Genomic DNA, 22,560 nt, shown 5'->3' with positions numbered 1-22,560 from the left:
GATAACAATCAAACACGAACTCCTTTTCCTGCGGTCTTTGGGAACTCCCTTTTGGTTTTGGATCAGCTGTGAAAGCAACGCAAGGAAGGAAGACGAGAGAGCCATGTAACAGTTTTTTGCCCCCTTCACAAATACTTTTTTTTTTTTTGCATCTTTTCTCCACTTCACTTTTTAAGATAATCAAATATGTGTAAATATCAGACAATGATAACCCCAGTAAACATTAAAATCAGCATAGAAACGATTTTATTTATGGGGGAGGAACAATTCAAAGTCTCTTGGTGGAAAAAGTAACTACCCCTCTCCGTGCCCCTTTGTTTAGTAACGAATTAACTGTGGCTAATCGCATTTGCTGGAAAGTCGAGTTCATTTTCCATTTACCACACCCGAGCCTGATTACCTCCAGACCAGTTCAATCAAGAAATCATTCGAAAATAAAACCTGTGGGACAAAAAGAAAACTGCAAAAAGCGCTCCAAAATTGCCACGCTCCAAACAAACTCAACAACCGATTGAGAAATAAAGGAAGTGACATTGACCAGTCCGGAAAGTGTCTCGAAGTCATTTGTTTGTTTGTTTATGTATTTATGTATATTTATTTTGGCTCTCTAAATAGAAAACACTTGATTTCAGGCAAGTTCTTTTTGAAACGGGGCCAGGTCGCTTTGATTTGTTTTGAAGTGCAGTTTTTGTTCACATGGGTGATCTTTGTCTGACATCTGCAATTATTTAATCCGTTCTTAAACTAAGAACGGATTTACCACACCCGAGCCTGATTACCTCCAGACCAGTTCAATCAAGAAATCATTCGAAAATAAAACCTGTGGGACAAAAAGAAAACTGCAAAAAGCGCTCCAAAATTGCCACGCTCCAAACAAACTCAACAACCGATTGGGATATAAACTAAGTGACATTGACCAGTCCGGAAAGTGTCACGAAGTCATTTGTTTGTTTGTTTATGTATTTGTTTATTTTGGCTCTCTAAATCGAAAACACTTGATTTCAGGCAAGTTCTTTTTGAAACGGGGCCAGGTCGCTTTGATTTGTTTTGAAGTGCAGTTTTTGTTCACATAGGTTATCTTTGTCTGACATCTGCAATTACTTGGTGATCTTAAACTAAGAACGGAGCAACTTTCACAACACTGCACATTTGCGGAACTCCAGGGTGGACCAAAAACAAAAACAAAAAAAACCAACACTATTCGGATATATGGGAGTGAAATAATATAGAGTAATTGATTCCCATAAAGCCTTTCAAGGGACCTATGAAGGTTGTGCGAAGAAGAAGAACCCGAGTGACGGGAAGGAAGCGTATTAGATGAGGAGCCCCGAAGATATCGGACACCTTGAATGGAGAAGGACATGACAGGAATGGCTGAACACAGGAAAGTGCTCGTGAGCAGATTGAGCTCCGCCGACAGTATCGACGTCAACAAAGGCTGGCCAACATACTTGATGACTGCGCGCACTTGCCGGTTGTCTGAGCCCTGCAGGCATGACGGGGAGAAAAAATATTCACTGCAATGCAGCTTTGTATTCCTTACATCAACGAAGACGCACGCACGCACCTACAGTGTGACCTTGAGGCATCATTGACTTGACAAAAGCGTCCAGTGCGCCTCACTCAACACTCAGCGCCATACCGAGAGCTCAACTTGAAGGCTTTCCTTTCATTGACTTTGTGTCTCTAATCAATGTCGAGACTCAACAATAAAGGAATAAACCAAACATGTTTTCAAGAAGCAAGAGTAATACGGTTATGTTCACGTTGGAGCAACTCCAACGCGTCCAGTTTTTCACGTCATCAAAAGCCATCTATACACACTGCGCCACGTGATGCCATTTTTGCGCGTGTCACATCATGGATGCGTTCCGTTCACCTTCGAAATCGCATTTGTATTTGTAATGCGCACGAGCACAGAAAAAGATTGGATTTGACAAAAAAATTAAAATAAAAAAATCTGAACTGGGCATCATGCGGTCCCACTGAAAGAAAGGGACCGTCCTTGACCTCTGGGAAATGAATGTCAACATTCTTTCCAATGAACATGGAAGCTATTCAAATGTCCCTGAAATGATATATTTGGGAGATTGACCATATTTTTGAAAGGCAAAGGTTCATTCATGCACGACGTTACACGAGACGACAGCACAACGACCAGCTTCAACAAGTGCTGTAAAAGAACATGATTTAAAAAAAAAAAAAAAAAAAAGAATATATTGTACACCGGATGTTTTGTAACAGCTTAATCGTGAATGACTTATTTTTACTAATTTTTTTTAGAACAATGAGAGTTTGATCTGCTAGTGCATTTAACTTCTCTTTATTATTTCAAACAGGAAACATTGCTTTGAAATGTAAATATGAGTCAGATGTCAACCTGTAGCCCGGAACAGAATGCGCATGACATGTGAGGTTCTACCGCATTTCTCCTTTTATTCCAGATTTGAGACATTAAAATGCCGCACGCCGGGTTAAGAAAACTGGCTTCCCCTTGCTTTCTGGCATGAAAACAAAAAAACTGTAACGGCTCGTTCAGTAGATCAGCGTGTTCACACGAGGAAATGTCACAGGGCAGAGAACCCCCAGACGTTCATTCCTCTAGCTGACAAAATGTTACTGACAAAACCAAATTAGGTGTGGGAGAGGGTGGGTGGTCAAAGGCTGCTCAGCTGTGCTCCTAAGGGGGGAGAAAGTCCTGTGCCAACTCCAAATTCTGACAGAAAACGCCAAATGGGGCAAAGAGGGGAGCAGCGCAACTGATGTAAAAGTGTGTGTGTGGGGGGGGACCATGGAGTAACGCTCAGGACAATGCCAGCGGGTCACACACCTTGCGGCCCTTTTTTGGATTCTGCGGTCAAACATGAAATTGTCATTTTGGGATCTCTTGGCCTCGACTGACTCATACGAATTGGGGTGTTCCAATGATAACACGATTTTCACAGATTATTCACAAGAACGTGCTGACGTCACCGTATTTTTTTTTTTTTCTTTCTCATGGCTGATTGAGACTGGATGTCCACACCGGTTGACTCACTTGCAAAGTAGCATAAGCGTCACGTCGAGGGCGATGTTCGCCAGTGCGCTATTTGAAAATGAACAATGAGACGGTTACGACACCGCAAAAGATCAAGTGCTGATTTTAAAGTGGACGGGGATGGTCAGAAATTATTCACGGGCCCTTCGCCATAAATAAGATTCATGAAGACGCTGATAAATGCTCTGTACATATTCTCACCATATTTTCTCATCAAAGCACTTTCTGAATCAATCAATATGGGTCCTGGTGGTGATTAGAGCGCTGATGGATCAGAGCCAAACTGCCCTTCTAATGAGAAGATTCTCCATCAACATGGTTCCAGATCACTCTTATTCATCATAAAAGGTAAGGACATGGGCATCTGGAAACCTCGGTTTCACCGCGGCGTCATTACCATGACCGATGGCAGCTATGGCCTGTCACTTTCTGCCACAAGGCCCGTCATCGGAGGAGCAGAATTCATATTCACAAGGTCTCGCTTTCATTAATCCCACTGAAAGAAAGGGACCTTGTGAAACCACAAATGACCTTATGGTAATGGGATACTTTTTTTTTTTTCCCCAGCCTGCGTGCATCTCCTCAGCGCCACTCTGGCTCAATGAAAAAGTGGCGCTAAAGAGGCAAACAGACCCGAAGGCTGCCCGCCTTCGGCATTTCAACTCATCACTGTGACGCCGACAGACAAAACATTGGCGACCAGATTTTCACCCCAACATCGCAGGCATTTTTGTCTGCGGTCCCGTTTGTGACTGCGCCGATCAAAAAGAAGATGTGCGCCAGATGCCAAACTGCCTGGCTGACGACTACACTCGCTGAACCAACAATGCCACTCAATCACTCTTTATTCTAGGAGCTGTTTGGACATTTTAAAAATACACTCCAAAGTAGGAACCGCAGGATTTTTGTTTTCAAACGTTTGCATAATCAAATCATGACGTACTGTGTCAACCCTAAATTTACATTTCTGGCTTGAGAAGCCAAAAAAATGGCTGTCCAGGCCGCTGAACAGAAGCCAGTCAAAAATTGAAAAATGAGGAAACACTGCCATCTGGAGGGAACGTGTCAATGGTGGCAAAAAATGCTCTCGAGATGGTCATATTATAAATCCATTTTTTAAAACGTTAATATATGACTTTCCCAAGTACACTGGCTTCCCTCCCACATTCCAAAAACACGACCTAGAATTGTCATCAGGTTATTTGTCAACATGTGCCTTGCACCCCCAGCTCTGGTCAAGCTGGGACGAGATGAATGAGGCTCCACCACACAACTGTTGTCCTTGTGCTGTCCAAGGTTTGTCTCCAACCCAGAAATAACATAATGTGGCTTACCTTTGGTTAAACATGCCTCTGAAGTTGTAGCAAGCTCTGTAGTTGGGCATGGGCTTGGGATCTAAAGGCCTGTAGATAGCCGGCTCGCCTCTCTTCATAGCCAAACCGTTGAGTTCCACTGTGGGTGTTATACTGCCTGTGTGAGGACGTACATGTGGAACAATCAGGACAAGATTACACAATGAGCAATCAAAGATTCATCCCAATAAAAATAAGAGGGAAAATGTCAAAATTCATTCATTCAGAGGATGATGAGCAAGGATAAAGACGACGGTGAGTAATGGCTTCACAGTATCTTCACAGTAATTTTGGGGCTGATCAATGGATTAAAAAAAGAGATAATTTTGATTATTTTTTTAGTCATCTAATATTAGGACTCTATTCATAATCTGTAAATTTACAACAATTTTTTTTAACCATATAACCATTGTCATGCAAAAACGGTGTATGGCCCAAGAAGCTTTGCATCTTGTACCCATCTTGATCTGCAAGTCAGTGATTCTTTCACGTAATCCTTCAAAAAAAACAAACAAAAAAAAAAACACAAGCAGAGATATTTTCTCTTGACTGACCGTACCTGGATTGCTGTTAATGTCCACCTTAGGTGAGCGGGGCATCGGCCTGGGAAGGACACTCTCTTCCAGAGCTTTGGAGGCTGTGGAATGCTGGGCCTTTTTAATGCTGGAGCCCTCGGCCTCCCAGACCTGCTCCCCAAGAGTCAACTGCACTGTGAAGATCTGCAACAGCGACATCCGGAGGCAATGACATGTCATGATCACTCTTGGATCAAAAGCGAAGGAGCGCAGCCATTCAACTGACACGGTTGGTGGAATTTTCGACATAATTATGAATGCTAGTAATCATACAGAGATTCACGAGAATAAAAGTCCTGTCCTCACCTTAGCGTGTGCAGGGCCCCTCTCATTGAGGAGCTTGTACTGCGGCTGGATCCGATTGAAACGGGCTAACTCATTCACCAAACACATTGGAGTTTTCTCTTTAGGGTTTGCCATGTTCTCCTCGGGTGAACCTGTACACAGAGAAACACACCACGGAATACTGGATCGCGCAAAGACAGGTGTGAGACAGCTCCCGAGACCTGGTATCGGTACTGGCCCATCCCTACCTGGCGGTGTGGCAGACACAGGTGCGTCCCCATAGCCAGCTGCAGGAGCGGGGCAGGCGGGTGTGGGGGACGGGCCTGTGCCGTTGACAGAGGGTTGCAGACCCAGGGATCCTGGGCTGGCCATGGCCGCCAGAGGACTTCCGGAGGAGAGGCCGGGGCCAGCCTGGGGTGCTGAGGTCTGTACTTTTACTTGAGCCATGCTCTATTCCTGAAAAAAGACCGGCATCGTTATTTAAAACATTGCACGATGAATACAAGATGAATGTGGGTGATAGATTGACCCTTGGAGCAGATTATTTCCATCATTTCCTCTGAGAATCCAAATGGGCACCCTGAAACAGATGACGTTTGGCCCCTGATGTTCCACTGGGTCATACATCTCTGGGGAAATTGCAAGCATTCAAAGCACTTAACCAAAGTGCAGTATTTAAGCAAAAAGTAACTCAAACTTTAAATTGAGAGGCGCTAAGCGTAACACCCATTCTGATGCCCCAGGAGCCATCGCACACAGACAATGAAGCTTTATACGAAGGATCTTTGCTCATGTTACTGCTGCTAAGCTCAGCTGGTAAAGGGAGGGGGGGGGGGGGACCCTGAAGGGCAGAATTTATTGTGACATGGGAAAGCATTTTGGTGCCCACTACCATAAGAGCTTTTTTTTGGGGGGGGGGGGGGGGGGGGGGGATCCTGAATGGCAGAATTTATTGTGACATGGGTAAGCATTTTGGTGCTCACTACCATAAGAGCAATACAAATATTTACAAATCATTTACATATGCATATTTATTTTATCTAACGGATGCCACGTTGAGCATGCCCTAAAAAATAAATACCGGGAAAAAAACGACAAAGCTGAAGAGGTTTCCTTATGTTCCGTGCTGACGACCCTTTTATTTTGAGCAGTGGATGAGACACCACTTTGTGACAGCATACTTTGGCAAACAACTTCCTGTTCTCTCTCCATTAAGCCAGAGATCAAACATTCCACAGTTAAAAAAAAAAGATGTGTTCAAAATTATTTAAATGAAACAAGAGGCAAAGCACGTATTTTATTTTTAATAAAACCATTTCAGAATAGCGCAACCATTAAACAAATAATTTCAGTCATATTTTCCCACAGACTGCCAATATTTCACAAATTTTTCCAGGTTAGATAAATGAGCAAATCCGTAAATCAGAACAAGAGGTCAGACACTAAAACGGAAGCCAGCGGGTGTGCAGAAAACCCAATGTACCGCTGCATGCTCGTTCTTGGATCTGTTGCGTTCAGGTGTTTCACCGCATCTTCAATCACACATATCAGCCATAGACAAGTACACTTACTGGCTTGTGTAAACGTAGGCCAATTATTATTCCGAATGTTTTTTTTTCCCTGCAACAAATACTACATTATTAAGTTGTTTCGAATCTGAGAATTATTACACATAAATGCATTAGTTAGGAAATCAAGTGAAGATGTAGGCAGTATCATGGCTGGAAAAGTTGCACTGAACAAAATGACATTTCGAATTTTTGCTTTCCAGCAATTCATTGCGTTATCACGGCGACGCATTTCCCTGATCTTCCGTTATGCACAATTAGAAAGGGAAGCAACCACTCGTAATCACATCGGTTCTTGCCTCAAATGTGGAGAATGAGTGTTAGGTTGCAGGATGTCTACGACCCCAACAGTATTCTGTGAAGGCTCGGACTGTGTCCACTTTAGCAGAAAGCTAACGTTGCCAAGCAAAATCAAAATCAACCGTTCCTCTGCGTGGCAGCTTCCCAAAACAAACGCTCGTGATGCGCAAGGACTCCAGGACGATTATGGAGTCGGCGATTGGTCACGATCTCTGATTAAGCAATATAATGTCATGTTATCTTTGCTTCAGCTGCTTTCAAGCTCATGATGGCAGGTCGGCCGTGCAGCCCTCTTGTTAGCATCACCATAGTGCTCCATCTACCACGAAAGTCACGGCTCTTTCACTGCACATCGACAACGCAAGCGAAGTGACAGCAGCATGGCAAATAAACTAAAGACAACTTAAAGCAAAACGACAAATATGCATGTGCATTTTTTTTACCTTTGTTCAGGGCCAGACCCCAGTTACACCTCCAACATTGGCAAACACTAAAGAGAACTGGAAGCAGTTGAAACATACCATTTAATAAGCGTGGGTCATGAAAATGAAAGTAAACCAAACCATTGGGAAATACAAATTATTCATATTTAAGCGTGTACCCAGACAGCGTCTTGTGTATAGCGATGACATTGAACGTTTTATATTGCCTCTATAACGTCGTAAAAGATTTAGGCAAACCGGGAATACATTGGACACCCCCGTGATGAACGAATGGTTCAGTCCTAGTTTTCCGTCTTTAGCAACGTCCATTCTGATTTTATTTCTACAATTTACTGTAAATTAAGTGTACGAATGTAAAAATACTTCTTTTGAAGTTTGCGAATGCTCAAATATGTTGTCCAAATACCGTCGCTTAAAACTGAAAAAAAGACTATTTAGGAAGATTGACTTTTTTCGGCCGTGCCCTGAGTGCATTCAAATTTTAAGTACATTATAGCTCATGCATGTTGCACGCTTAACTATTTCTATTATATTATTTCATACCTGATTGTCAGTGTTGCTAACGTTCAAGGATGCTGAAGTCAGGGAGCGGGTAAACGTTACCATGACAACTATCAAGCGAGGTGTTGATAAAACTCGGTTCATTGGTGCGGATTAAATGCTGCTTTCGCCATGAAACTACGTTTGTTTGGGTTTTTTAAGGCACGGTTGCAGGTAAAAGCACCATTATTTCACAGATCGTGCTCACCAGTTAAAAGTGAATCTTCGCTTTTATTATCGATTATGAAAATGAATAGGCACCTATTACATAGAGCTTGAACAGCCCAGAACTAGTTTTTTTAAAAATAAATATGAAACCCTTATTTTTTCCACTCAAACAATGAAATAAAATCTGCAACTTGGAAGTTCAAAGCACATTGAAAAAAAAAATAACAATGCCCCAAGTATTCAACTGCAAGTTAGAAATAGCTTTTCTGTGAAGACTTTTGCTAAATTCCCTCACAAATCCTGTTATGGCTGCTTCGTTAACACAATCATTTGGGTACCATCATGTCTGAGAGTGGATGAGAACATTTAAAATAACATACCGTAGCAGTGTACTGTGATCTCTAGATCAGAAGAGTGCCATCTCATTCACATCACTCAAGACAAACAAGTAAAGCCTGTGGGGGGGAGAGGCAAATGCAAGACAAAACAAAGCAAGATGGAAAATTCAAGTATCATATTGGATTCTTGAGGAATAGTGATTACACTTGGAATGACCAAGCCCCTCAGGTGAACGAAATCTTTATGGCATTCATTGATGCTGACTGTACACATCCTAATTAGGTCTACATTATAGGCCAACTCCTATTATCACTACACTATGAAGTAAATGAAGTAAATCCGTAAACCCATCTCCCCTAATATCCTTCTCCCCCCAAGTAAAGCCCTATTATATACAATAGCTCCAGACATGTTAGTTTTACAATATAAGTCTCTTTTGGTGAAAATATAGTTTAAACATCTGGATAGGTATCTTTATTGGAAAAAAGTACCTGAGCCATAACGCTGACCAGGCATAATCACAAAGCCATCATGTTATTACGCCTGCATTGACTCCCCCCATTCTCTGCCTTTGTGTGAATAAAAATATATATCACAATGAAAAAAAAATGTACTCAGAGTTCCAAGCAGCCCACTCCCAAAACAGTACAAAAAGAACTAGACATTATCGAAGCATGAAAAACCTTTAAAAGAAAAACACAACAGACATTCTTTAAGTGAAAAAGGGCCCTGCTCATTGCTGAGGCTGGACACGTCAAGCTAAAGTTTGACAGCTTCAAATTTGACCTAATGCCACACTTGTTTTGTTGCCACGTGTACCGGCCGCACCGGTCTCCACGGGAATGGGCATTGTGTTGACGCTTTAACTTATACGTATGAGTGGGGGGGCTGCTCACGGTGTTGGGAATGATGTACTGACAGTGCCTCTTAACTACGTACTCTCACAGTGCATATAATGTATATATATTAAAAAAAAAAAAAAAAATGAAGCATTTTCATGGGCTTATGATGGTCAGGTCCCTTCCAGAAATCCTTTTGGAGAACTCCTTTGTCAGCCCAAGAATGCGTCCATCGGTTGGTTATTATTGCACAACACAAGGACCTTTAAGTCCGCACACACACGCAAAAATGTAACAATAATCATTTTTAAAACAGGAAATACACAAAAATACACCTTGCATACTGCATTACTATCGTTCAGCCCCCGCCCAAAAAAAAATATCCATTTCGAGTGCATCTAAATGGCTCCAACGGTTTTCCATTCTTGTTATTACCAACTAAAACATGCATGAAACTGCCCGGCGGGTGGGGTGGGGGGGATATGCAGTCTGGAGCCTCCAGCGCATTGGTGTCTGTCCATCGTTCCAGTCAAAGGTCAGAGTTCAGAGACTGAATGATTAAAAAGTGCTTTACGTAGGTCAGTAGGACTTTTCTTCTGTGATTATTACAAACCTTTTGTACATTAGCAAGTATCATCTGTGAAGACAATGACGAACACTGATTAAAAAAGACATCGGCGGTGGCTTTCAATTTATCATCCTTGGGAAAGTACTCACCGTGATACCACCATTTTGTCTTCTTTGGATTTTTGTTACATGTTCTTACATAAAAGGAATTGTCAGGTGGTCGTCTCTGCGGGACAAAAAACAATCAGAAAAAGACATGGCTGTATGCTACAGCTTGACTTCACAACTCATCAATTTAATCAAGTACGACTAACAACGGGCAGAATGAATTGACCGCTTTGTCCATCATATGGAATTTGAAGCTAAAAAGCTAATACGGCACAGTGGGTACCCTCCTTCCCAAAAGTTCTTACCTTTTCTTTGCAACTGGACAACATGCTAATAATGCTAAGACAAACAGATTGCACTGAGAGGGCTGGTGACCAGTCTTCCGTCAGGATGGATAGACAGATGTGACCGTTGCTATACACATGAGGGTGGACAGGTACATTGTCCCCTGTGAACATTACCTGGAACAATGACACATCAGTTACTTTGCGTCAAATAATCCCAAAGGTGCAGCACACAAAAAAGCAACATCTGAGACGATATACACATTTCCAATTTGGGGGGCGGAATGGCAGTCAGAAGAACCCCGCCCGGTGAGTTGGCCTTCAAACCAGCAAGACGTGCTGCTATGTGATGCTCAATTCCGACCTTGTCAAAAACTCTCAGACGACTCGAGTTTGTTTGAACCATGTGGTCGCCCAGCGCTTACCTGAGGTGAATCGAAAGGATATCGACTACTAAATTTGAAGAGCAGTTGAAATTTTTCTCCTTCGTACAGTGTGCCGGGGGCCCCCTCCATGTCAACGATCCACCTGAAGAAAAGCATCACGTTACAGAAACACGGTGAATACAACACACTATTTCCTCAAATCGTACTCCACGTGTACAGCACCGATGAACTAAATGTGTTAATCATGATGACTGAATGCCTTTAAATGAGTTCATCACATAACACGAATCAGAATTGCCTGCTTGTAAGTATTAAAGCTTCAAGGATAAGAAAAAGGGGTCGTTGATAGAAGCATCATAATCGCTGGCCTAATTTCTCCCAGTGAGTGAAGCTGACAGAACGTCAGGAACTTGTGGCTTTGCGTTACAGCCTTGGGGAGCTTTCTGCTCATTCCTGGTGTGCACAATCATTCGGGCCATATGACAATCAGGTCAGTGCTTTACTCTGAGAAGGTCTGATGTTTACACTTCAGGGTTTGAAAATGGCTTCAGGAAGTACAGCGGTATTGTGTAGCTCAGCCACAATTTGCTGGTAAACCCCCCCCCCCCACCTCACTCAAAAAAAAAAGAAAATCCCATTCAGATCAATAATTTGTTCCAATGCACAAACTGTTACCATCACCAGATCTTTATTGACTGTGCAGGCGATGTTTTCAAGCAACAGTGAACGTCAGAAAAGTCAAAGCAAAAATTCACAAAAATGCCTCAATTAGAAAGAATTAGAAGAAGACAGTAGCTGTGTACAAAGGAACTGCATCGAATACTGGCAACAGTAGCCAAATACTGACAAATGCACCAACTGCTGTACAAGTTTTGGAGAGGAACATTCAACACGATTATTTCCACTGTACATTTACATTAGGCATGCTTCCATCGACCTTAGTTATCTGTGCCAGTCCAGTGAACCATATGCCAGATGAGGATATATTTGACATTGGAGTGCCTTGTTTGAACTACTTGACTCCTAACATAATTTTCAAAAGTCAAACCATCTGCTCTATCATACTGTTAACAGTAACCAGTGTGTGCTATACACTGTAAACAGACAAAAACAAATGGGCACCTTATCTCAGTCACACACAAAACCACCAAGTATGCAATCTTCAATGTTTGCTTTTCGAAGCGAAACCTTCATTTTTTTTTTTTTTTTGCATGACTCCATGGGGACTTTTGATGCAAACGGCGGAAATTCATTCAATGTCAACCCGCAGCTCTTCAGAAGCTGCTCATTATAATGGTTGAAGTTAAAAGGCACACCCATTCAAAGCATCGCAACTCTAATGTGCACATTCAATGCAGAAGCCAGCCGAACTGGTTGGAATACTTGTCTGTCAGACAAAAACACAAAACACTTTTTCAGTCTGACCACGGAATAAAGTTGAAGCATTTCCTTGAAAGCTGACACAATGACATTACAGTGTATCAATGCTTGAGGAAATGTAAAACTGAAGGCTTTCAAACACTACTTTACATTTAGATGGCGAATTCAGCCAAGTAGCACTAGTTCCTTGCTATAACAGCTCAACTACGTTCAATATTTCAAAGTTAGGACAGGAATATTGCACAAGTCACTCAAGAGTGGGCACAATCCTGTAATTCGCTGGAATGACCCCATTGCTTCCAGCTGAGAATATAAAATGACTTCATATTCCCACTTATAATTTGCATGACTTGGATTCAAAGGAAGGACATGTGCTAGGGCTACGGAAAAATGAGGGTGCAAAAAATAACAAAACAAGAATACTCACTGAGTTATGGTGTTCTGTACACTTTTTTCATTCAGCGTCATTCCAGGGGGTGGATCATTTTGCAGGGCTAATAATTCCTTTTGTAGCCGTTTCTGTATATGAAAAAAAATGCATCATTTCCAAAATACAGAAAATCGATACTGCCCTCACACAGTATTTTAAACAAAATCAAATCAAGAGTCCCGCTTAAGGTATTAGTAAATGAATGTGAGATGAATCTACAATATTTATGAGCCGCAATACTTAAATGTGCATTGACCAGGTTTCTCCCACGCCACTGCCCCTTAAAATTTGGACAACTGACGAAGATTTTCAAGAGGTGGCTTTGAAATAGAAACAGATATGTTCAAGTTGGAGATCCCACACATACAAGCATCGTCAATCGGTGTGTCCTGGTGTTTATTCGGTTGTTTCCTTTAATGGCCCACTCTTGTGTAGTTTTCCTTTGGAAGCGATGCACCTGTTCAGCTCAAGAGGAAACTAGAACAGGTCAACCTGCGCACCGCCTGACAAGCTAACTCAGCCGAACGGCAAACGTTCGGCCGTCGTTTAACTGGACGAACCTTAAATCTGAACTCGTTACATCATACGAGTTGTGGTATCAGAGTGTTAGTCGCAAAACTACATGGCAGAGCGTGGGTATTTTGGCCCGGGCTAACTGGTTTCTGCGCTCGCCTTCACTTGGTGCCGCTGTTGATGATGATGTGCTAACGTTAGTTATGCTAACACAAGCCGAGCGCCGGACTTAAAACAGTTGAAGTCAAAATGTGTCAGCGCATTTACATTGACGTCATCGTCACTTCATTTAAAAGCCGTGTTTTGGTCATGACGCGGTAAACAAAAAAGGCCCAAAGAGTGTCGACAAAAGCAGGTACACGATGAAGTTGGGGCCGCTGTCATTTGTGCTCTTACCTGCATCGACGCCATGATGGAACCCCCTCCAGCCCCCACGCACCAGTAAGCTCACAGTGCTGGGGAGGATGACGTCACGGGGACACGTGACGGGCACAATTTGCCCTAGCAAAAATATATTTCCTCCACATACATCTGTTATTTGGAACAATGATTGTATTCTTAAAAGGAATAAATCACTATCTTAACAAAATTGGATTGATAAAAACATTGTTTTCCTGAAGGATTTATTTCATGGTCAACTCCTCAGTTATTCTGATGTTAAGTGCTAGGTTTCGTCAGGAAAGTTTCACATTGATAAATGTACATTTCAAAACTCATTCCCATTATTTTGAGAGATTTATTTTAAGTGTCTTTCTGGAATACCAAATAAATCTAGATCGATAATTGCTATTCATTCAGAAATGTAAATAGTAACTCAGATATCCTTGTTTGAAATATGACTTAGTATTATTAATCTGACCTTTTCTATCCATTCTTTGATTATTCTTTTATCTGAAATTATGTATTTTATTCTTTGTTTTATTGTTGCGTGTGCATGCAAAGCATGTAAAGTGGATTGCCTGATTGTATTATAGTCTGTCACTTTAAAAAAAAGACAACTCTGCCCTCTACATGTCAAAAAGAAATGTGGTCCATATTCAATCTACAACATTTCAATTTCACATTTGATTGTATATTCCAAATGGCAGAATTTTGTTGTAGCTCATGCGGCACATTTGAGCAGCACATTTGACCATCAAACAAGTACAAAGAGACAAATGCTTGACACTCAGTTCAAACAGCTGTTTACTAAGACAGAGGGTAGGGAAGATTGTGGGTAGAACAGACACGTCTGTCACATTATCGAAATAAACACAGTCTGCCGAATTCATACATTAAATTAAAATGAAATCCTTTAATACTCAAAACAATGATTGATATTCTGATGCAAAAATCAATGTTTTACATGGTTTTATGGCAAAACAAGTTAAATAGTCAAAAGCATCTAAAAGCATTTCTAGGCTACTGCATAAACAGTAACTTTAGCAATCCAGGAAGTTAGCCGCCATGAGCAGTTCCAGTGCAATCTCGGGAGCGATGGGGAATTCAGGGATTTCCGTGGAGCTGTTGGTGTAGCGGACCTTGTAAGTGAAGTACATGCAGACCTTGGACAGGACATGAGAGGGAATCTCCCTGAAGTTGACTTCGTTGGTTTCATTCTCGGCAAACTGACCTACATAAAGGGGAGAGAAAGATATTCATGATGAGCTCCAAAGTTGTCAAAGATAAACAACAGAGAAGTCAATTGTAAAAAATCATTAAAACATTAAATACATTAAAATATTTCAACAACATATTGCTAGTGGGGTCAATGTAATTTATTTTCTACCGCGCGACTAGGTACACAGACAGCTCTTATGATTTAACTTATGATTTCAAGGTGCATTATGAGATGACGGTATTTACAATACTATTTGGAGGCACTTATTCCACAAAGAGAAATGTTTTTCTGAGATTTTTGGGGTTAAAAAATAAAAAGGGTCCCTACCCCACGTGAATGAATTACTTAACAAACTTTCCTCTGCAAGCGGTGTGTGTTGTGGCAATGCTGTTGCAACACTGAGATGTTAGAGTTTTACTACAGCCACCAAGTGGCCGCACCTGTTTTTGTCTATTCGAGCTTTCGTCATTAGGGTCATAAGTGAGGCTACCGCAGCTGAATTTGGGTAAGAGGCAGGGTACACCCTGGACCAGTTGCCAGCAAATCGCAACGCCTATAGAACGACATGGCACACATCATCTGAATCCTCACCTGGACCACTCAGCATAGCCTTGATAGTACCCGATGTCAATGCATGTTCTCTTTTCACAATGAACTCATGGCCATCTGAAGATATCAATTTCACATACATGGCTTCTGGTCCTTCACAGCCACCATAGGTCCTTTCTTCGCCATCTATGAGACACGGGCACAGTTTCTGACAGCTGTAAACCACATACTTATGCTGATAGTGTTGTATGCACACAGTGTCCTGAACAGATGGGACCATTTCGATATATCGTCAAGAAAACATGATAAACTCACCCATGCCGATGCAGGGGGTCTATTCCTAACAAAGACAAAGAAAACGGCATACAAGTTGATAGAAACATATTTGCACATTCTCAAGGAGTAATGAAACTGGAGCGGCGATGTGTGCCGAACTGCTGAATCCATTACGGGCCCTTTAATTAAATGTTGGACAACCATCGCTTGAAACCGACACATTTATTCAAACCGGAATTTGGCGACCTAACGAAACGACGTTAAAAGAGTGTTCTATGTTTGGAACTACGACTAAAATCTCCAACCGAGTTCCCCGCAGTTCGTGTTAGCTGTCTCATGCTAAACTGTTTCATGCTAATGCCGGGACAACTCGACCTTACCCTATACGAAAACATTTGCGAGAAGTCTTTTAAAGCTCAAAAGATCATCGTGACCTTAACATACACAAAACAATAAGTAAATAACTAAAACACATAAATAAAGCTTACCACTTGTCGGTAGACCGTGGAGTGGCAATAGTGCTTTCGCTAACTTTAACAGCCGGGATGTTGACAACCGGAAATCGTTTCAGGATTACGCGAGTTAAAATATTCCGTGGTGCTTCTGTGAAAACGAAAGTGTTCCTTCTTCACACTTTAATTATTTTTTTTTTTTTGCAGCGCATATACTTTGGTTTAGTGGACTGGAAATGCTGTTGCGAGTCGGCGTGTCACACGAGAAATAAGAATTCCACTCGTAATATATGTAGCAATGACATACTTCAAAATACTAACGAAAATGCCGCCGAAATACTTCCTATTCCCCCCACCCCAAATAATAAAAGCAATAATAAAACAAACTGGAAAAAAAAACGCGAGAAGATGCAGTAATTACCTCCTTTAGTTCATCGAGTTTCCCGTGCGGATGAAGTGAATACAGCCATGATTAATTTGAACAGAAACTTTCAAATCGTGACGTTGACGACACGCGTAATCTTTGAACGACTCTGTTGGTAATCGTCAGTAGAGCATTTGCATTACATTATGAATCTCCAGAAATATGGGGATAGATTCATTTCATAATTATTCACAATAATGTTTTCGTGATTATCACGTGTTTTTCAAATCCACAAATATTTCCGCGATTTGGAGAGTCAGTCAGCGTTATTGTCAATTTCTTAACGTGCTAGACATAAAATAATCGAAATTACGTTCCTCGCACTTTCAGGTGGAGACAACCCGCAAAAATAAGAAGACGAGACATAAACAGTCAAGAGTAAATAAAGTTCACAGGCACAATAGGACAAGTAACGAAAGCATAACAATAACTAACATGTAAGGTGCATGGATCTTGAGGTATTGTTTTGGACGGACGTTTTTCCAACATCTCATTATTATTATTATTATTATTATTATTATTATTATTATTACTACAGCCTATTCGTTTTGATATACAAAAACCACAATTGAATACAGCTTTACTTTCTCCTTCATTGTCTGCAACGAGTAATGAAAAATCGAGTACTGTACCTGTAATCTGATTTTTGGATTCCCGGAAGGTGTCACAGACAGCATTTCTTCTTCTTCTACTTATACCCGTTCAATGAAGACAGCAACGCTGCCTCTTAGCGGATGGAAGAGGGATGGCCTTTCAACGCGTGACTGTTTTGAGCTGCCGTGTGAGTACTGTCCTCAAACTGCGTGACGTTTGTCTCAAAAACAAAAGTGTATGCCCACTTAACCACAAACGCACATACAACGATTCGCAAGCAGAATTGAATATTTACAAACGAGAAGTCATGGTAAAAGCTCACGCTACAATCAAAAAAAAATATATATATATAAATGCATACATGTGTGTATCTAAAAAAAAAACGCGTGAAAATCACGAATATATTTGTGTGAATATTTTTGACACATTTCTCCCCATACAGATGGGACCCATTTTACACGATTGAAATATTCATATTTCAGATGGGAATTGAAATTGCAATTTTTATCCTGGAGGTGTCGTGTGTGTAGCAGAATCAACCCCCGCCCCCTCCCAAACCCCAGCCCCACGCTCTCTGGCTGTGATGAGAGAGAGCAGGTGCTCAGTGAATGTGACAGTGACATTTTGCGGGACCATAAATCTACATTCAAGATAGAATGTGTGAGTTAGGAAGCATGCACACTGTACTGTCATGCATTTTCCCCTTCCAAAACAACCACTTCTTCCATTGATGCCAAACTTTTAGGTGTGATGTGAGAACACCCTTATGCTTGGCAGTGCAAAGCTACACATTTTTGATATTTGATGCTCATGTGATCATAGATCAGACAGTTGAGAGGTGGGTTGATAGTCACGGTCAGGTTCAGAATGTGACATTGACTGGCGTCGCTGCATGCCCAAAAAATGATGACTGGTGAAATGTGAGGCAACCGGGAGCTATAACACTGACGATCATCCATAGAGTGGGTGTGGTGTGTCTTAGTGGAGCAAAAATAAAGCAATGTTAATTCAAAATAAATAAAGGATACTGCAGAAGTGACGCCGCTGACCTGGTATTTGTTATATAGTAAGGCCTGGCTTTCACTGTGTTCCAGAAAGTTCTGTTGGAGCACACACACACGCACGCGCGCGCGCACACACACACACACACACACACACACACACACACACACACACACACACACACACACACACACATACACACAGTGAAAGCAATCAGTGACCTTCCAGTCCACCCCATTACACCATTAGTGCTTCTGATCAGGGCAGGCGGGTGGCGGCGGCCTCTTTCATGTATCTCTGATATGACCCCGCCCCACTGCAGCTGCTCGATGGTCTATTTTAGGGAAGCTTCCTTGACACACCAACACACCAGTTTACACATGCACTTGCAAGCAGAATATACACCATCTTTTGTCATGCCAAGGCAAGTGGTCTTCTCCCTGCCATTGACACCATGAACACACTTTCTTTTCAGGACTCCATGATTAGAGTGTCAGGATTATATCGTACGTTTTTAAGCAATCAATGTTTTAAAAATGGCTTTATACAATATCCTGATGAAATGTGATGACAGGTATATGTATGTAATTATGTGTACTGTGAGTACATATACATGTCGTGTGAGGCATCTTTATTCTAATTATATATTACCTTTGCTATATTTATTTTTATTGATGTTCTATTCATTACACCATGAGAGAATGAGTCAAAGGCCAGCACATACTACATTCTAGGCTCAAATATGAATGCCACAATGAGTTCTTTGCAGGTCCTTGTGCATTGTAAACCAGGTCAGAATGTCTGGTGGTGATATAGGAATGGATGGGGGAGGACGTCTGTGTGCATTTCTTCAGTTAAAATAGGCAAAGGCCTGTCACAATGAATTGGAGGCTCCTTCCCCATCACTTTATGAGCCTGAAGCCATTCGGAGTGGCGTGCCATTTGAATGTTTTCTATCTATCTATCTATTTACTGACAGTTTAGTTAACATTTCATCTGGCTTTAAATGGCATAAATGACGCATAAGCAGATGTGACAATCGCCTTGCATTATTAGTGCCAGGCCAAAGCAAAGTTTACAACTTCATTTACACTATGGAATCACTCAGTATTATTGTGGTGAAATCCTTGCCACATAAGTTAAATATTTAATACAAATTTGTGTGCTTTAAGAAATAATTTGGACTTCCCCCAGATCAGGTGCGGTAACAAGATGCCTTTGGTGGGCTTAGGGTTTTATAACCGAGCTTTGCCTATGTAAATTTAACAGCTAAGCTAAGCTAAACTAGCTATGCAAGGCACGGAAATTGGATCTAGTTCACACTGATGGCTTAGCACAAGTTTAGAAAAGGAAAAAAAAATGCCAGGGTGCTGAGGAGACTCAGTCCAGTTTTAGAAGCAAGTTTCTTCACGGTGAGGCTTTTACAGTATTTGGTGGGGGCGCGGGGGGCGGCGGATTTGGGGGGCATCAAGGATTTGGACAAATGTCGCTCTCTGCTGCAATCCACAAAGCAGGCCTGTACAGTAAAAGGCACATGGCAGCTCACCTGGAGTTTGCCCATCAGAACCTAAAGGTCTCTCAGACAATTGGATACAAAATTCTCTGATGAGACAAAGATAAGACTCCTCAACGTGAATGCCATCTCTAAGGTGAAGCAAGGTGGTGGGAGCATCATGGTGGGGCATCTTTTAACCGCAGGAAGTAGGTGACTGGTCAGGATTGAGGGAAAGAGAGACATTCTGGATAAAAACTTACTCCAGTGCGCCCTTGACCTCGGGCAGGGGGTCGACAACAAAATGTAGAAAAAGTGAAGCGCTGCAAATACTTCCTGCATGCACAATAGAAACTACATTATTGAAAACTTCATGTTAAATAAAAAAATCAACTTCATTGATAATGGCAAGAAATGCTGCCTTGGCCTAATACAAATAGATGATTGCCCTCCGTGACATGAGCTGTCATTGGAATGTGTTAAATGGCCTCTTTGATGACACTAAAGACCCACATAGTTTATATTCGTACACTGAGTGCACTTAAATCTTGGCGGGCGCCCTGCACGCACATATGAGAATAGCAACAGCGATATTGAATACCATTACTGACGAGCTGGGCGTCACATTTGTGTTTTACACTCTCGAGAGGACGAAGACAGTCTTATCAGTTTACGGTTATCTCGTCAAACAAAATTTATGACGCGACAGCTTTTTATGCCAATGCGATGCCAGCAGGCAGTTCAGGGAATGACTGCAAGAAAAAAAAAAAAAGAAGCAGGCAGCGTGAATACAATTGAATCACGTCCAAAGGAGGGCGGCAGATGAAACAGCACACAAATCCCAGGAGAATCAGCAACGGAAAAGAGTGAGAAATGGAGGCACCTGCCTGTTCTCGCACCGCGAATGCAACAGCCTGACAAAGACACTTTGATTACAAGCTTCAGCTTCTTCCCTTGAGACCTCATTATGGGAAGGTCACTGGGAGGGTTTTCATTGCTCGGAGGGTACACGCACATTATCAACACAGGAGAGACCCACAAGTGAACACTGGAATGGAATCCAAAATGTTTGAAACAGTTGCAAGCCATTTTCCTGCTGGTTTTCACAAACCTTGAGGGGAAACTTGGAAAGGAACCAGAGTTGGTAACGAGTCAAAATGGATGCCTCACACCTTACTGCAAGACAATCAAACCTTGTGACCTCTTCCAGCCAATCGAAAACAATGTGGTTATAAAAAAGTTCCACTTTAGATAGCCAGAGTAGATAACAGTGTATTACTGTAGCACAAAATGTATTAGCACTATTTTCCAATGACATATATTCCGTTTTGTTTTTATAGTTGTACATTTTTATTATGAAAATAACGACAATTATTTTTTTAAGTAAAACTGATCTGTATGTTTTCTTTAATTAAGACAAGTACATACTTTGTATTATGCATACAATGTATTACGATGTAATCTCCCTGATCTATCTATCTATCTATCTATCTATCTATCTATCTATCTATCTATACAGTATTGCAATTTCACTTTCACAATGAAAGATAAAATATCAGACAAAAAAAACATTGACCAAGGCATAACATTTTTATTGTTATACACATAAATTCTTCTCCATAGACTTTGCACAAATCATGAGCCTTGAGGTCTCAAAAGTCTCCAACATTTTCCAAAAATACTCATAAGGAAACACCTATTCGCCTTTCGCGTCCTCAAATGATACATAGAGTTAGAAATGTCTTCATTTTTTTGTCATCTCACTGTCAAACATTAGAATATGTGCATTACGTTACCAATTACAAACAAGTTATAGCCACTGTCAAAATACAGGTGTGCAAATTGTTAGAAAAATACCTATTACCCATACCAGATTCTGTATTGTGCTCTGTAAAAATCCTTAGAAATAGTATGGATTGTCTATATATAAATGTCTCCAAGATGCAATGTTGCATTAAAAAAAAAAAAAAAGGTTCCAAAAACAGACTACTCCATTAACCCAAAACTTGCCTCTTCATGGTTCTGAAGACAAAAAAGCCGTAGAAAAAAGAAAGGTGACTAAATAAACAAATCAGATGCTGTTTGAGAACATGCTGCCTGCCTCACTCTGTTTGTAATATACATATATGTTTTGACATTATTCATGGTAGATGAAGACTTGGTTATGGGAACAAACACAAATTGATATTATAGCCTTTTTTATAATGACAAGAGATGGGCATAATAATCGATCAATTGATCATAAAGGATTCTTGTGTGGCGCCGATTGTTAATAGGTGTACAGGGAGCGTCTGACTTTTGTAATTCCTGACTGGTTATCATCACGCGGCTGCAACAGAGCCAACTTTAATTCAGTCTCAGCTAGTTTGCTGCCTCAAAAAGGACATGGAGGTACGCTTGAGTTTTTCAAGGGGTCAGATGATGTTGAATTGACTTTGCATCGATTTCATCAAAACAGTTGAATCTCTACAGTGCCAGCCCTCCTATCAAATGTGAAATTAAAGTGAAATGTGGTTGTCTGTCTGGTTTTGATAACGTGACTGTGAGCAAGCCATGCTGAATTTTGACAAATTATGACTTGACAAGTCCACTCATTTTACACAACACCTGCCCTGGAGTCACCATTGTCAAGCGACGCCTGGAATCCGGCAGACAGACTTCACGGAAGCACTCTCATGACAGAGCTAAAAGGTAAGCAGAGCTGCAGTGCAAGCACAGATGAGCCAAACCGAACAGCCATTATGGTTAAATTAGTCAGTGGTGAACATCTCTTGCTTGGCTGCTTGCTTTGTCACATGCCTGTAGCTCCGCCCCCAGTTACCATGGTAACAAATGCTGAGACAGATCAGTCCTAAAAAAAACCGAGGGATTGAAATTAAAGTTTTAAAGCTAGTAGTGGAGTGCGCTGTGTTTTGTGATCCTTTGTGTACTGTGACCTTTTATTAAGACACCTGGGAGCGATTTCAAATTGTGAAAAATTGCATAATACGAGTCTTGAAATCAAGAATCTAACTAATATAAAATACATTTAGAAAATCCAAAATAAACAATTTGCCA

General features: G+C 41.3%; 3 protein-coding genes and 1 long non-coding RNA gene across 7 annotated transcripts in view; 1 reads left to right on the top strand and 3 right to left on the bottom strand.

The window, feature by feature from the left end:
- Nucleotides 1–8,215, bottom strand: part of stau2 (staufen double-stranded RNA binding protein 2) — a 56,148-nt gene extending 47,933 nt beyond the window's left edge. Inside the window, exons 1-5 of the mRNA XM_019871857.1 lie at nucleotides 7,561–8,215; nucleotides 5,498–5,705; nucleotides 5,271–5,401; nucleotides 4,949–5,108; nucleotides 4,372–4,507 (exon numbers count right to left, since the gene is read on the bottom strand). Of these exons, the coding sequence (XP_019727416.1) occupies nucleotides 4,372–4,507; nucleotides 4,949–5,108; nucleotides 5,271–5,401; nucleotides 5,498–5,696 (626 nt within the window). The 5' untranslated portion in view covers nucleotides 5,697–5,705; nucleotides 7,561–8,215. The remainder of the gene's footprint in view (nucleotides 1–4,371; nucleotides 4,508–4,948; nucleotides 5,109–5,270; nucleotides 5,402–5,497; nucleotides 5,706–7,560) is intronic.
- Nucleotides 8,216–9,053: 838 nt separating this feature from the next.
- Nucleotides 9,054–13,595, bottom strand: ube2wb (ubiquitin conjugating enzyme E2 Wb). 2 transcript variants are annotated; one of them, XM_019871867.1, is made up of 6 exons: nucleotides 13,511–13,595; nucleotides 12,599–12,690; nucleotides 10,831–10,933; nucleotides 10,427–10,582; nucleotides 10,164–10,239; nucleotides 9,054–10,083 (listed from the first exon to the last, which is right to left on the bottom strand). In XM_019871867.1, exons 1-6 carry the CDS (start codon nucleotides 13,523–13,525, stop codon nucleotides 10,070–10,072), a joined length of 456 nt encoding a protein of 151 aa, XP_019727426.1. In that variant the 5' UTR covers nucleotides 13,526–13,595; the 3' UTR covers nucleotides 9,054–10,069. The 2 variants fall into 2 exon arrangements, with proteins under 2 accessions (XP_019727426.1, XP_019727427.1); XM_019871868.1 differs by lacking the exon at nucleotides 13,511–13,595 and adding an exon at nucleotides 12,969–13,479.
- A 686-nt stretch (nucleotides 13,596–14,281) lies between these two features.
- LOC109517014 (transcription elongation factor B polypeptide 1) lies at nucleotides 14,282–17,077 on the bottom strand. 3 transcript variants are annotated; one of them, XM_019871891.1, is made up of 4 exons: nucleotides 17,048–17,077; nucleotides 15,579–15,603; nucleotides 15,306–15,449; nucleotides 14,282–14,726 (listed from the first exon to the last, which is right to left on the bottom strand). In XM_019871891.1, exons 2-4 carry the CDS (start codon nucleotides 15,580–15,582, stop codon nucleotides 14,536–14,538), a joined length of 339 nt encoding a protein of 112 aa, XP_019727450.1. In that variant the 5' UTR covers nucleotides 15,583–15,603; nucleotides 17,048–17,077; the 3' UTR covers nucleotides 14,282–14,535. The 3 variants fall into 3 exon arrangements, with proteins under 3 accessions (XP_019727450.1, XP_019727451.1, XP_019727449.1); XM_019871892.1 differs by lacking the exon at nucleotides 17,048–17,077 and adding an exon at nucleotides 16,413–16,431; XM_019871890.1 differs by lacking the exon at nucleotides 17,048–17,077 and adding an exon at nucleotides 16,028–16,163.
- A 4,586-nt stretch (nucleotides 17,078–21,663) lies between these two features.
- LOC109517008 (uncharacterized) lies at nucleotides 21,664–21,953 on the top strand. Its single transcript, XR_002168462.1, has 2 exons — nucleotides 21,664–21,779; nucleotides 21,906–21,953. It is a non-coding gene; the product is annotated as an uncharacterized LOC109517008 (long non-coding RNA).
- The last annotated feature ends 607 nt before the right edge of the window (nucleotides 21,954–22,560 follow it).

This window comes from Hippocampus comes, unplaced genomic scaffold (assembly GCF_001891065.2).
Source record: "Hippocampus comes isolate QL1 unplaced genomic scaffold, H_comes_QL1_v1.1 scaffold487, whole genome shotgun sequence".
Taxonomy (NCBI): domain Eukaryota; kingdom Metazoa; phylum Chordata; class Actinopteri; order Syngnathiformes; family Syngnathidae; genus Hippocampus; species Hippocampus comes.
This window is presented reverse-complemented; position numbering and strand designations above follow the sequence as displayed.